The sequence below is a fragment of the Neophocaena asiaeorientalis genome, unplaced genomic scaffold (genome assembly GCF_003031525.2).
Source record: "Neophocaena asiaeorientalis asiaeorientalis breed wild unplaced genomic scaffold, Neophocaena_asiaeorientalis_V1.1 scaffold192, whole genome shotgun sequence".
NCBI lineage: Eukaryota > Metazoa > Chordata > Mammalia > Artiodactyla > Phocoenidae > Neophocaena > Neophocaena asiaeorientalis.
The window spans coordinates 5,144,097-5,157,861 of record NW_020185326.1 but is presented as its reverse complement, the minus strand read 5'-3'; the positions used below and the strand labels follow the sequence as shown (position 1 = coordinate 5,157,861).

General features: G+C 39.3%; 1 protein-coding gene across 1 annotated transcript in view; it reads left to right on the top strand.

The window, feature by feature from the left end:
• TDRD7 (tudor domain containing 7) overlaps nucleotides 1-13,765 on the top strand; it is an 89,550-nt gene that overhangs the window by 41,171 nt on the left and 34,614 nt on the right. The window contains exon 6 of the mRNA XM_024734407.1: nucleotides 491-708. Coding sequence (XP_024590175.1) covers nucleotides 491-708 — 218 coding nt within the window. The remainder of the gene's footprint in view (nucleotides 1-490; nucleotides 709-13,765) is intronic.

Sequence of the window (13,765 nt, the reverse complement as noted above, 5' to 3'; positions counted from 1 at the left end):
CCACCCTAATGAAAAAAAAAAAAAAAAAAAAAAAAACCTGGACAATTATTTATTTTTTATAAAATGTTCTTTGATCTTACTATTACGGCATTATCCTTAGGCTTTGTAAAATATAGCTTTAAATTTATCATTACATATATACCATTATTGTCTAATATTTAACCTTTCTTAGTTGCAATCAGAAAATGATTGGTTAAATAATAAAGTTCATTATTCTTTATGAGTTTAAATTAAACTATGACGTATCCTTGGAAAATAAAGGGGCTAGGTTCCCTCTCTGAGTGGCTGTTGACCTTCCTGGTTATTTCAGGGTTAAAACTTAGAATGAAATTGTCATGGTCCTGCTCTCCTAATCCTGCTCTCTTTGAAAGTCCCTTAACCCCCACAAGCCTGAAGTATAACAAAGCCTGAAGACACAAATACTAGGTAATGGGGATAATCTAAAATGTTAAGCATTCTGGTTAATTCTATCATATTTTTTAATTTAAAGATAATTTAAATCAGGCTGTTGAAAAACCAAATGTCACGCCTCCTGCCTCTTACACTTATAAAATGGATGAGGTTCAAAACCGCATAAAGGAAATACTAAACAAGCATAACAATGGCATTTGGATATCTAAGCTTCCACATTTTTACAAAGAATTATATAAAGAAGAACTTAATCAAGGAATTTTACAACAATTTGAACACTGGCCTCATATTTGCACGGTACGTTTCTTCTTATTCCTCCCTCCTGATGCCTCCTCCCTGCCCCACTTTCAGATTTTGAGTTGTTAGTAATATCACCTTTTATTTGGGGAGCACGAAGCTCTTTACATAATATTGCTTCATTAATCTTTATGACTAAGATTAACACATACTGGTTCTTATTTATAGGAGAAATATGTCACGGCTGAGGTCTGTGTGTGTTGTAATTGCTGTTTTTATAGATTTTAAGTTATTTTTAAATGCATTTAATATGTGATAATATAGATACCATTTTGTATTGAGCTGTTACCAATAGATACTGATGGCTTTGTAATTTTAATAACTTGAACTTAACTGGTAATAGAACGTTTTTTGTTAGCCTCAAATTTTATATTCTTGTTCCTGAGCATTTTTAAAGACATTCAGCTGAACAAATTTTAGTTATTTTGGCTAATTATTTATAGAATACATCTAAAAAATTTAATACAGGGTTCAGATTTAAACTATTCACAAATTTCTTTGGAGAAAAATATTGAAAAGTGAGCTGACATCTATTTCCATGCCTCTTCCTATTTGAGAATCTATTATAATAAAACGATGGCTCAGAGTAGTTTATTAGAAATCTTTTAGTTCATCCAGAGATAGAGACAACTAGATTCTTAAAACAAAATAACTAATTTTTAGATGTTTCTTAATGTTTTTATTTACATAGAATATATTCAACAAAATAACTTTTTTTTTTTTTTTTTTAAACATCTTTATTGGGGTATAATTGCTTTACAATGGTGTGTTAGTTTCTGCTTTATAACAAAGTGAATCAGCTATACATATACATATGATCCCATATGTCTTCCCTCTTGCGTCTCCCTCCCTCCCACTCTCCCCATCCCACCCTTCCAGGCTGTCACAAAGCACCGAGCTAATATCCCTGTGCCTTGCGGCTGCTTCCCCCCAGCTATCTACCTTACTACGTTTGTTAGTGTGTATATGTCCATGATTCTCTCTCACCCTGTCAAAACTCACCCTTCCCCCTCCCCATATCCTCAAGTCCGTTCTCCAGTAGGTCTGCGTCTTTATTCCTATCTTACCCCTAGGTTCTTCATGACATTTTTTCCCCTTAAATTCCATATATATGTGTTAGCATACGGTATTTGTCTTTTTCTTTCTGACTTACTTCACTCTGTATGACAGACTCTAGTTCTATCCATCTCATTACAAATAGCTCAATTTCATTTCTTTTTAAGGCTGAGTAATATTCCATTGTGTATATGTGCCACATCTTCTTTATCCATTCATCCGATGATGGGCGCTTAGGTTGTTTCCATGTCCTGGCTATTGTAAATAGAGCTGCAATGAACATTTTGGTACATGACTCTTTTTGAATTTTGGTTTTCTCAGGGTATATGCCAAGTAGTGGGATTGCTGGGTCATATGGTAATTCTATTTGTAGTTTTTTAAGGAACCTCCATACTGTTCTCCACAGTGGCTGAACCAATTCACATTCCCACCAGCAGTGCAAGAGTGTCCCCTTTTCTCCACACCCTCTCCAGCATTTATTGTTTCTAGATTTAACAAAATAACTTTTAAATTAGCGGTTACTTGGTGCTTCTAAGCTTATAGAATTGAATATGCATGACAATTATTGCTTGGTAGAGGGCTTTCATTTCTTTAACTTAATATATATTTTGGCCCCCAACCCTGTTGGGCAGAGTGTGGGCCTCTCTCTTATAAGCACCTGGCCTAAAGACAGCATGTATTTTTATAACCACTTCTTCCTCCAGGGCACTGACACCCACTCCAGTCCCATGGGCTTTCCAGTCAAGAGTCATCCATCCATCCATCTATCTGTCTTATTTGTTCTTACATCATTTACTCTGCACCTGCAGGTACCATGCACTGCTTTAGGGGCTGAGACCACCTTAGGGCAATGTGATGTGCTGATGAATATACATACAGTGTGAAGTGGGAAAACAAGAAGAAATGTCAAACTCTGGAATTATGGCTGTTCCCCTACCTATAAAGTCAAGAATGATCATGAGAACGTTATCCCTGATTTATGTTGAATATGGGGTTTATTCTTGTAGTGGGAATTCCTAAGGTTGCTATTCAATTCATTCCATTTTTACTCCTTTCTGAAAAGAATATTCTCACTGGATGCAGGTTTAGTAGCATTTGAGGGTCGACCCCCTTAGGTTTCCATAATCTTGAAGGGGACTTTTGAGGTTTCACCAGGCTGCTTGATTTGAAGGTTCAGGGCCTGGAGCTCCTTTTTGGAATGCATATGGTTCTTTTATTTTTTGAATCCATAGACATTCATGAACTTACGTCTTCAATGAACTTTAAGCCCTTTTATTGTAAATAAACACATAAAACCCACTATTAAGCTTCGATAAAGAAATTATCTTTAGAGTAAAAGAATTTTAAATTAAATTCACAGATTCTTCTTAATGTATTATGTTTCTGGTCACTTTGTTTTACACTGCATGATAATTACTAGTATTTGTGTAGCTTAATTTATGACTTTTGGGGGGAAATTTTCATCCTCGCTACTCTGCATATCTGCAAAGCCTCAAAATTTCTCTTGCTAGGACTGCAGGAGAGAGAGTACCTATCTCTTTGATGTTAAAACTTTATCTAAAATGGGTGGTTTCCTACTAAATTTCAGGTGCTAAAATGACTGATTTTTGATTTTTTGGTTGCTCAAATGCATCTATGTTGCATGATTATTTTCTGTCCAGGCAGTGAGGGTGGAATGTGAAGCAGAAATGTAATATATCTTTCTTATCTCCATGCTGTTTCTCTCAATTTTGAGTAGGACTGTTTAGATGCAGTCACTATCAGTTGTCAGGTATGAGAATTTACTTAGTGAAGCATTGTGTCTAGGATGACAAAAACTGCCAGTTTTTTAATGACATCTGTTGATATTTTTCAAAACATTTTTAAATAGCTCTTGATTTTTTTTTTTAACAGCCTACTGGTAAACAGTTTCAAACTGTTACACCATGTTTATTTGTAGGCAGTTTTAAACAGTTACACCATGGTTAATTTCCCTTTCTTCTGACTTCTTGCTTTTCATCTTGCTGAAAAGCAGGAACACTGATAGCATGCCCAGGGCCGATTCTACTGCAAACAGGGTCAGACAGGTTAGAACACAGTGCAGAAATGTTAGGGTAAGAAAGACTTAGTAATGTGTATCTCCATGTTGTGTAACTGAGGAAGAAATCTGAGTGCAGTGTACTTCTTTATTTAAAAAAAAAAGTGCTTTCTCCCCTCAGTCATGTAAAATGTCCCATATAAAAATATTGAAGACTAAAGTTATAAATGAAATAAAAATCACCCGTCATCCTACCTCCCAGAGATAATCACTTGCAGGATTTCCATTTTAATATAGGATGGGTAGCGTCAGCTCAAGGGACCAAATAAAAGCTCTGAAATTTTACCTTCATGAAGGTTTAATCAGCTCTATGCTATAAGTCACTTTACAAGGTTGTTAGATGGTATTTTGATGCAGGCAGAAGGATGCTTTGAATCTGTTGTTCTTAACCTTTTGGATCTCTCTGACAACAAAATGTGGACTGAGAGTTTTGAAAGCTAAAGAGAATATAAAATCATATTAACAATGGTGACCCAGTTCCATAGTGTTCCTAGGCAACTTTCGAGGGAAATGGAACTTGTGCAGAAGCTGTCTTCAAAAGGCAAAGAGCCCAAGATGGCAGGCTTGACCAGTACTCTTGACGAAGGATACTGGCATCTAAGAATTGCCATTGAGTCCTAGGAGAAGGATAGCAACGTCTCTTGGCTGTTCTAAAGTGGTGGCCTTATTAATAATGTTCTCCTTAATTGTTGTATTTGGCTAGTATTGATAAGATGCTTCTGTGAGCCACCCACTGATCTGGGTGCTAAGAATAACAGTAAACAAGACAGACCTGGACCTTGCCCTTGCGGAACTTAATGTCCAACAGGGAAGATAAACATTGAGCAGATAAGGGCAAGCCTGCAATAGTTATGAAGGAAAAATGCAGGGTGCTAAGGAAACATGTAAACAGGAGGATGAGACGTAGTCTGATGAGTCAAGAAAAGCTTCCCAGAGGAGGTGTCTGTTACACTAAAACCTGAGAGATGAGTTGAAGTAAGTTAGACAAAGGTGGGAATGCTGGGGAAAAGGCACCTCAGACAAAAGAAACAGCTTGTGCCAAAGCCTGAGACAGAAAAACATGGCTTTTTCAGAAAATTGTAAGAAATTCAATAAGAAGACAGTGGCTCAAGAAGAAACTCAAGAGGCAAATGGGCCAATTCACTTTATTAAAAGAGTCATAATTTGGTGGAAACTTAGCGGGTCCCTGCCATGAGGTCACACAGAATCCAGAGCCTCTGGCTGACTTCAATTTCTAGTAAAATTTCAAATCTTGTGACAATTACTGTTGAACATGAGAGATTTTGTTGAAATCCTCCACTCTGAAACATGGGTGGAGAAACGTCTCCATTCCTACCTGAGACAGAATATCTGTCTGTAGTGCCTTACCTGAAGCTGTGTGGAGAGCTGGGTGGCTCGTTTAGAGCCAGACAGGAATAGATGCACTCAGCTGAGAAGGCTCTCTGACAGTAGCCTCAAAGACCTATAGCGTAGGAGCATTGGGAGGCAACTTCAGGATAGTGGGAAACATTCTGAGTTCACCTGGAAGCACCTCAGGCCTTAATTACAAAACATAACATTTAGTGAATGAGAACATAAAATGTTGTAAATGAGAAAAAATACCTAATGACACTCATTATTCATGCTTTTATAAAAAGGTTTTACTGTTAGGCTGTATTTTATAAGTCATTTTTCTGTGCATTAGAAATCACTGAGCTTTAAGTCATTTAGTCCTCTAATACCTCAGACTTTTAAAAATTCCTAAAGTTCTGGATTCCTAAAGTCAATATAGCAATTTCTGTAATATCAAAAGAGGCAACAGCAGTTCTGCCACTTACATATTTTTGTATGTTCAGGAATTTGTCTTAACTTTAATTGTGGTAATTAATTATATAAGATAAAGCACCTGTCAGCCCATGCAAAATGAATTGCCTCTTTTTTTAAAGCCTAGATATTTCTGGGTTAAAAACAAATTGAATTTCTAAGGAAGCGAACATAAGTGAAACAGCAGTGATATATCCTCAGGCTTAGTGGTGTTGATACAGTCTGTGCAGCCATTCCAGCAGAAGCAGCAGTGAGAAGTAAAGCTAGGACTTGAAAGTACAGCCATGATATCTAATTGGAATCCAATTTCCTTTCTAACTTTTCATCAACAAAAAGAAATATGCAATGAACACGTTGGAACAGTTTTTAAATTCAATTTCAGTGACCATCTGAATAGAAGAAAGATAAAAGAGCACTGTGGCGAAATCAGAATAGGGCAGTAGGGGAGTAATGTGACATTGCTGTTCTGGAACTTGAAACAGAAAATTACCCATAAAGCCCAATAGTACAGTAGAAAGAGTTTGGGCTTTGCAGTTAGGCTTTTGCCCTGGCCATTTCTTAGTGGTGTTACTTTCAGCATATAAATCTGGGCTTCAGTATGCTCTAAAATGTGACTGTTTCTTCCCATCTCTTAGGGTTGTTAGAATTAAGTTACACAAACTATAAACAGCTGCCAGTACAGTATAGAAACATAGCAGGTACATAGGGGACTTCCCTGGTGGTCCGGTGGTTAAGACTCTGTGCTTTCAATGCCGGGGGCGTGGGTTTGATTCCTGGTTGGGGAACTAAGATCCCACATGCCGCACAGTGTGGCCAAAAAAAGAAAAAGAAAAGAAAAAAAGAAACATAGCAGGTATATAGGAAAAGACAGCTGTTATTTTTCCAGGAACAGTCTAGCTTAAATGCAAGCAAGTTAAAACCCACTGGAAATTTCCCCCCAAAAGTCATAAATCAAGCTACACAAATACTAGTAATTATCATGCAGTGTAAAACCAGAGGCATACCCAGCAAGCTCGACAGAGGAGCCTATCTCAATGAAAACAGAGGAAATGCTAAAGAGGGCAGAACAAAAGTTTAAATTGAAAAATAAGAGCAGTGGATAAAGGAACTAAAACTCTTAGATGAAGTGAATTTCTGCCATCCTAGAGGAGCAGATCCTGCTCCCCGCAAAGGTAATGAGAAGCATATCTAGTACCTGCTTAGCTTAGAATGCACAGTGAAAGCCGCAGCTGCCAGCCAAGATCATGCCCAAAAGGTCTGCACACAGTTAACCAGGATAATGTCTTCCTGAAGGGGACCTGTGAACAAGGGCCTAACCTTGGGCCACACTAAAGGAAAATGGCTTGAAGTTTATCCAAACATAAATGGTTGTAGTCAGCATCAGTGCGAAGTCCTTACTAGGAAAGGGATGGGAGTGAAAAAGTATTAGCCTTGAAATACATAATGTCTATAAAACTACTTACCCAAGATGGTGGAGAAAGAGTTTCTCTGGATAGGTGGTTTGTGAACAGACAGGGTACCATCTACAAGGAACTTTTTTTTTTTTTTTTTTAGTGTACGTGGGCCTTTCACTGTTGTGGCCTCTCCCGTTGCGGAGCACAGGCTCCGGACGTGTAGGCTCCGGACGTGCAGGCTCAGCGGCCATGGCTCACGGGCCCAGCCGCTCCGTGGCATATGGGATCTTCCCGGACCGGGGCACGAACCCGTGTCCCCTGCATCAGCAGGTGGACTCTCAACCACTGCGCCACCAGGGAAGCCCTACAAGGAACTTTTTACCTTTACCTTTGATTAAACCTCTGTGGAATATGCCACAAACACCTGTACTTTCTTGAACAGAAGCGACTAAAAATTATAACCCTTTCTGAAGAATCTTGGGCGTAGCATGAACTGCTGCAGAGAGGGTGGCAGTTGTAGGTGGTCTGGAACGCTGAGTTGGGTGTTAGCTCATCTCAGTGTATTATTATCCTGCGTGCAGTATAAGCCTCACCCACTACCCTTAGAGGCTTCAGATCTGAACCTATCGGTTTGTCTTCACTGTGGCCCAGTCAGGCCATTGGGGACCATTTCCTCATCTCTTTCTCAGTTGTCTAACTCTCCCAGCACTTCTCAGCATTAACACAAAAAGACTGAGCTCTGTAGAAGGTCATCAACCAGTCTTCCTTTCTGTGAACTTGCTAATCATAGGGTGCAAGCTTCTGGTCAGTGACTCTTTAATGTTGTAGTTGTTGCTAGGTACCCAGAGGTCTTTACTGCCTGCTGAAATTGAGTTTTTTAATTGGCTTGTTTTTGAGTTCCAAGCCACTGCTGATAGTTGGAGTGCTGGAAGGCAGGTCTCCAGGTAAACGTGATTTTACCATACTGTCTGAGGTTGGTATTGGGTGGTGAACATATAAAATGAGATTTAGAATGTAATTTAAAGCTTCAACACAAAAAACTACTACCCAATGGAAACAAAACTGTGTCTGAATGACACCCATACAACTGCTTTGAAACTTTTTGATTTAATTGGACAATACCAATTCTGTTACAGAATCCCAAAGAAAATTCTAATTCCATAAGAAACAGTAAGTTTACCTCAGCAGCCTGTGCTGCAGAGTTAGCAGGTGAGCCTTCATAAACTCAAAGGAGTTTGGCTTCAAGAACTTTACAGAACAGGTAAATTAGGAAGAAGTAAAGACCTTAGAATTAAGAAGACAATTTCTAGGCATATAGCATGAAGACTTCTATTTGTGTGAACTTACAGGGCTCCTGAAGAAGTTGATGTTTTAAGTCCTTGAGTCTCACATCTACCAAAGCTAATCTGTCAACTCCAAACTTACAAAAACTCAGAGGGATGTGAGAGAAGTATCTCATTCAAGTTGTGATTCCAAATGAGGCAGAAATCGAGCTAAATATAGTGAACTTGTGGGAATAGAAGGTTTAAGGCATGTTAGATACTAGAATCTTCTGATGATCACCAGAGGAGATGGCTTGAACTCCGTGGTGTAAGGAGTTAATCCTTTAGGTTACTACCTGTCTCTTCTGTTGGGAGGTGGAGGTAAGGACCCATACATAGTAAATCTATGGAGTTCCAGGTCATGCCAGTTTCCAGTCATTGGACTGGTCATTTTTTGGGTGAATATCCAAAACCAAACACAAAACTGAAGAGCCACAAAACAATGAAACCGTGGAAGAAAATGGCAGGATTATGATCCTGAGTCTTCTCCTATAGAACAGGAGGCCTTTTGACCCCCTTCTCAGGTATGTACCTCAATCAATTAGACTACAGGAATGCTCCGCGGCATGCGGGATCCTCCCAGACCGGGGCACGAACCCGTGTCCCCTGCATCGGCAGGCGGACTCTCAACCACTGCGCCACCAGGGAAGCCCTGCCTTCGGTTTTTAAGTAAAAATAAAAGACACACTTTTCATTTTCACCAAGAACTTTATTGAACAATGTACTCACCCTTTTGTTCCACTACTTTCTGCCACTTTTCAGGCAACTTCATAATTCCATCTTCCCAAGATTTTTTATCTTTTTGAGCAAAGAACAGTTCCAGGTGCCTTTTACAGTCTTCCAGGGAATTGAAATTTTTTCCATTAAGAAAATTTTGTAAAGACCTAAATAAATGGAAATCCGAAGGTGCAATAATATCTGGTGAATACAGCAGATGAATCAGAAGTTCCCAGCCAAGCTGTAACAGTTTTTGCCTGGTCGTCAAAGAAACATGCGGTCTCACGTTATCCTGATGGAAGATTATGCATTTTCTGTTGACTCATTCCGGACGCTTTTCGTCAAGTGCTGGTTTCAGTTGGTCTAATTGGGAGCAGTACTTGTTGGAATTAATCATTTGGTTTTGCTGAAGGAGCTCATAACAGAGGACTCCCTTCCAATCCTACCATATACACAACATCACCTTCTTTGGATGAAGACCAGCCTTTGGTTGGTGGTGGCTCATTTTGCTTGCCCCATGATCTCTTCCGTTCCACGTTATTGTACAATATCCACTTTCCATCGCCCGTCACAATTTGTTTTAAAAAACAGAACATTTTCATTACGTTTAAGTAGAGAATCAAATGTGGAAATATGGTCAAGGTTTTTTTCGCTTAACTTATGTGGAACCCAAACATCAAAGCGATTCACATAACCAAGAAGGTGCAAATGATTTTCAGTGCTTTATTTGGATATTTGAGTATGTTGGCTATCTCCCACGTGGTAGAACGTTGATTATTCTCAATGACTGTCTCGATTTGATCACTATCAACTTCAACTGGTCTACCCGACCATGGAGCATCGTCCAGCGAGAAATCTCCAGCACAAAACTTCGCAAACCACTTTTTAAAATTTATTTATTTATTTTTGACTGCGTTGGGTCTTCATTGCTGCACACGAGCTTTCTCTAGTTGCGGCGAGTAGGGGCTACTCTTCATTGCAGTGTGTGGGCTTCTCACTGTGGTGGCTTCTCCTGTTGCGCAGGACGGGCTCTAGGCACGTGGGCTTCAGTAGTTGTGGCTCACGGGCTCTAGAGCGCAGGCTCAGTAGTTGTGGCGCACAGGCATAGTTGCTCTGCAGCATGTGGGATCTTCCCGGACTAGGGCTCGAACCCATGTCCCCTGCATTGGCAGGCAGATTCTTAACCACTGAGCCACCAGGGAAGCCCCGCAAACCACTTTTGACATGTTCGATCAGTCACAGCACCTTCTCCATACACTGCACAAACCTTATTTTTGCGTTTCAGTTGCATTTTTACCTTTCTTGAAATAATAAAGCATGATATGTGGAAAATGTTGCTTTTTTCTTTCATCTTCAGTATTAAAATGGCTACACAAAAATTCACCAGTTTTGATAAGTCTTTTTTTAAATGCACACTGAAATGATGACTGTCACAATACAATCTAACAAAATCGTTTCAATTGAAGTTAAAAACAACTAAGTGCTACTAGAACCATCTTTCGGAAAAAAACAAATGAACATTTTGGCCAACCCAATAGAAGTTGTAAAAGCACCCTCCTGAAAGATCCAACTGGAATGATTAGCAGCTGATTATCACACTAAGGAAATAATAAAAGCCATGTTTCAAGTAGCTATTGACTTACCTTGGTCATTTATGAAGGCCAGAAGACAGCTGTTCTGTTTTGGGGGATGAGACAAGAGAACAGCATGTAAATCTGGTCAGATGTACCAGAGCACAGTGAAGAGTGGACACCATACTGTAACCCACATTCCAGCCATTTCTTGCCTTTGGGAAGATTCTCATAGGCTGGGAATAGATAGAGTAATAGGTGTTGTTTCTAAGCCCATTGACCAGAAAATTAAAAAGAAGACACATGTTCTGAAGGACAGATGGTGATCACATTGGAATGCCTGAGAAAAGCAAATTTTCACTTTCATGATAAATTTAAAACAAAGAGTTTAAGTTGAAAAAAATTACATTTGTCTTAAATTACATATATTTTAAATTCTATACAATATGAGCTTCATGATCTTTTCCTTTGAATTGAGTAACCCTTCAGCTATTCTCCAAAGATTGGCTAATGACGTACGTGGACCAGGCATATTTTCCGTGTCACTAAATTATCCATGAATAGTTGTCTAACATGTTGAGGAACATCTGCATCAACTCCAGTTAGTGTCAGATTCTGTTCCTAAAGTCAGGCTTATGTTTAATCTTAGTAGATGCTAATTTGAATTTAAAGAGGTCAAATTACTAGAGAACAAAGTGGAATTAGGCACATAACTGGCTTATGAGATCAAGAAGAAGCCAGTAAAAATTGGAAAGTGGCTACAATTCAAGGAACTAGTCATTTGGGGATTGCTGGGGCTGGGGTAGGTTATCTACTTTAAACAATGAAAATAAAACTGCTGAGGAAACAAACCTGCCTTCTAGTTCAGATGATTATTTGGCCATTGTTTGTACTTTGAATAAACTCAGGCTTATTGGTCAAAAATCTACTTTATAGGCTGACTGGCAAAGCTTGATATAAATGCTACTGGCAAAGCTTGATATAAATGCTCCAGACAAAGCCCTGGAAGCTTACTACTTCCAGGTGATCTTTAAGCATTATTCTGGAATAAAGGCCAGAAAAATGGGAATTCTCTTCTTGTCCTGACCAAATTCACATCAAGTGGACCTAATATTCATAACTTCTGTTAAGATAGTAATCCCCGGGCTTCCCTGGTGGCGCAGCGGTTGAGAGTCCGCCTGCCGATGCAGGGGACACGGGTTCGTGCCCCGGTCCGGGAGGATCCCACATGCCGCGGAGCGGCTGGGCCCGTGAGCCATGGCCGCTGAGCCTGCGCGTCTGGAGCCTGTGCTCTGCAGTGGGAGAGGCCACAACAGTGAGAGGCCCGCATACAGCAAAAAAAAAAAAAAAAAAAAAAAATCCTTAAAAAGAAAAAAAAAAAAAAAAAAAAAAAGTAATCCCTAGTTAGAAGAACTCAGTGTGCTGGTCATGTTCAGAGGTCATGTTTAGAGGTTTGATAATTACATTGTTAGGTAATTGGTCCTGATTGCATCTAAAGCACAGGTGGGAATGGAAGCTTTGGGGCCAAGAGTGGGGGAGATTAGTAAACAAACATTGAAGTATCTCATATTCCCAGTTAATTTATTGGAAAGAAAAGGATCATTAAACTGAAGAACTGTTGTCCTCTTTTGGGTTAGAAGAAGCCATGTGCACAGATAGGACATGCGTCTTGTGAGAGTTATTTTAGATGAATAAGATGGACTATATTCCATTGAAATTAGCCTCTGCCATCCACTTCAGAGAAGGTGTTGCAAAGAGTTGAGAAGATGTTGCTAGGTGAAGACTGAAGAAGGGTTTTAAGATGGGCCCAGCAGGCTCCGCTGGCTTTGGATATGGAGGACTGCCATGTCTAAATCTAAAATTATACTAACTGGGATTCTTTTTTTGTTTTTTTAACATCTTTATTGGAGTATAATTGCTTTACAATTGTGTTAGTTTCTGCTTTATAACAAAGTGAATCAGCTATACATATACATAGATCCCCATATCTCCTCCCTCTTGCGTCTCCCTCGCACCTTCCCTATCCCACCCTTCTAGGTGGTCACAAAGCACCGAGCTGATCTCCCTGTGCTATGCGGCTGCTTCCCACTAGCTATCGATTTTACATTCGGTGGTGTATTTATCTCCATACCACTCTCTCACTTCCTCCCAGCTTACCCTTCCCCCTCCCTGTGTCCTCAAGTCCATTCTGTACGACTGCGTCTTTATTCCTGTCCTGCCCCTAGGTTCTTCAGAACCATTTTTTTAAGATTCCATATGTATTTGTTAGCATACAATATTTGTTTTTCTCTTTCTGACTTACTTCACTCTGTATGACAGTCTCTAGGTCCATCCACCTCACTACAAATAACTCAATTTTGTTTCTTTTTATGGCTGAGTAATATTCCATTTTATATATGTGCCACATCTTTTTTATTCATTCATCTGTCGATGGACACTTAGGTTGCTTCCATGTCCTGGCTATTGTAAATAGAGCTTCAATGAACATTGTGGTACATGACCCTTTTTGAATTATGGTTTTCTCAGGGTATATGCCCAGTAGTGGGATTTCTGGGTCGAATGGCAGTTCTATTTTTAGTTTTTTAAGGACCCTCCATAGTGGCTGTATCAATTTACATTCGCACCAACAGTGCAAGAGGGTTCCCTTTTCTCCACACCCTCTCCAGCATTTATTGTTTGTAGATTTTTTGATGATGGCCATTCTGACTGGTGTGAGGTGATACCTCATTGTAGTTTTGATTTGTATTTCTCTAATGATTAGTGATGTTGAGCATCCTTTCATGTATTTGTTAGCCGTCTGTATATCTTCTTTGGAGAAATGTCTATTTAGGTCTTCTGCCCATTTTTGGATTGGGTTGTTTGTTTTTTTGATATTGAGCTGCATGAGCTGCTTATAAATTTTGGAGATTAATCCTTTGTCAGTTGCTTCATTTGCAAATATTTTCTCCCATTCTGAGGGTTGTCTTTTGGTCTTGTTTATGGTTTCCTTTGCTGTGCAAAAGCTTTTAAGTTTCATTAGGTCCCATTTGTTTATTTTTGTTTTTATTTCCATTTCTCTAGGAGGTGGGTCAAAAAGGATCTTGCTGTGATTTATGTCATAGAGTGTTCTGCCTATGT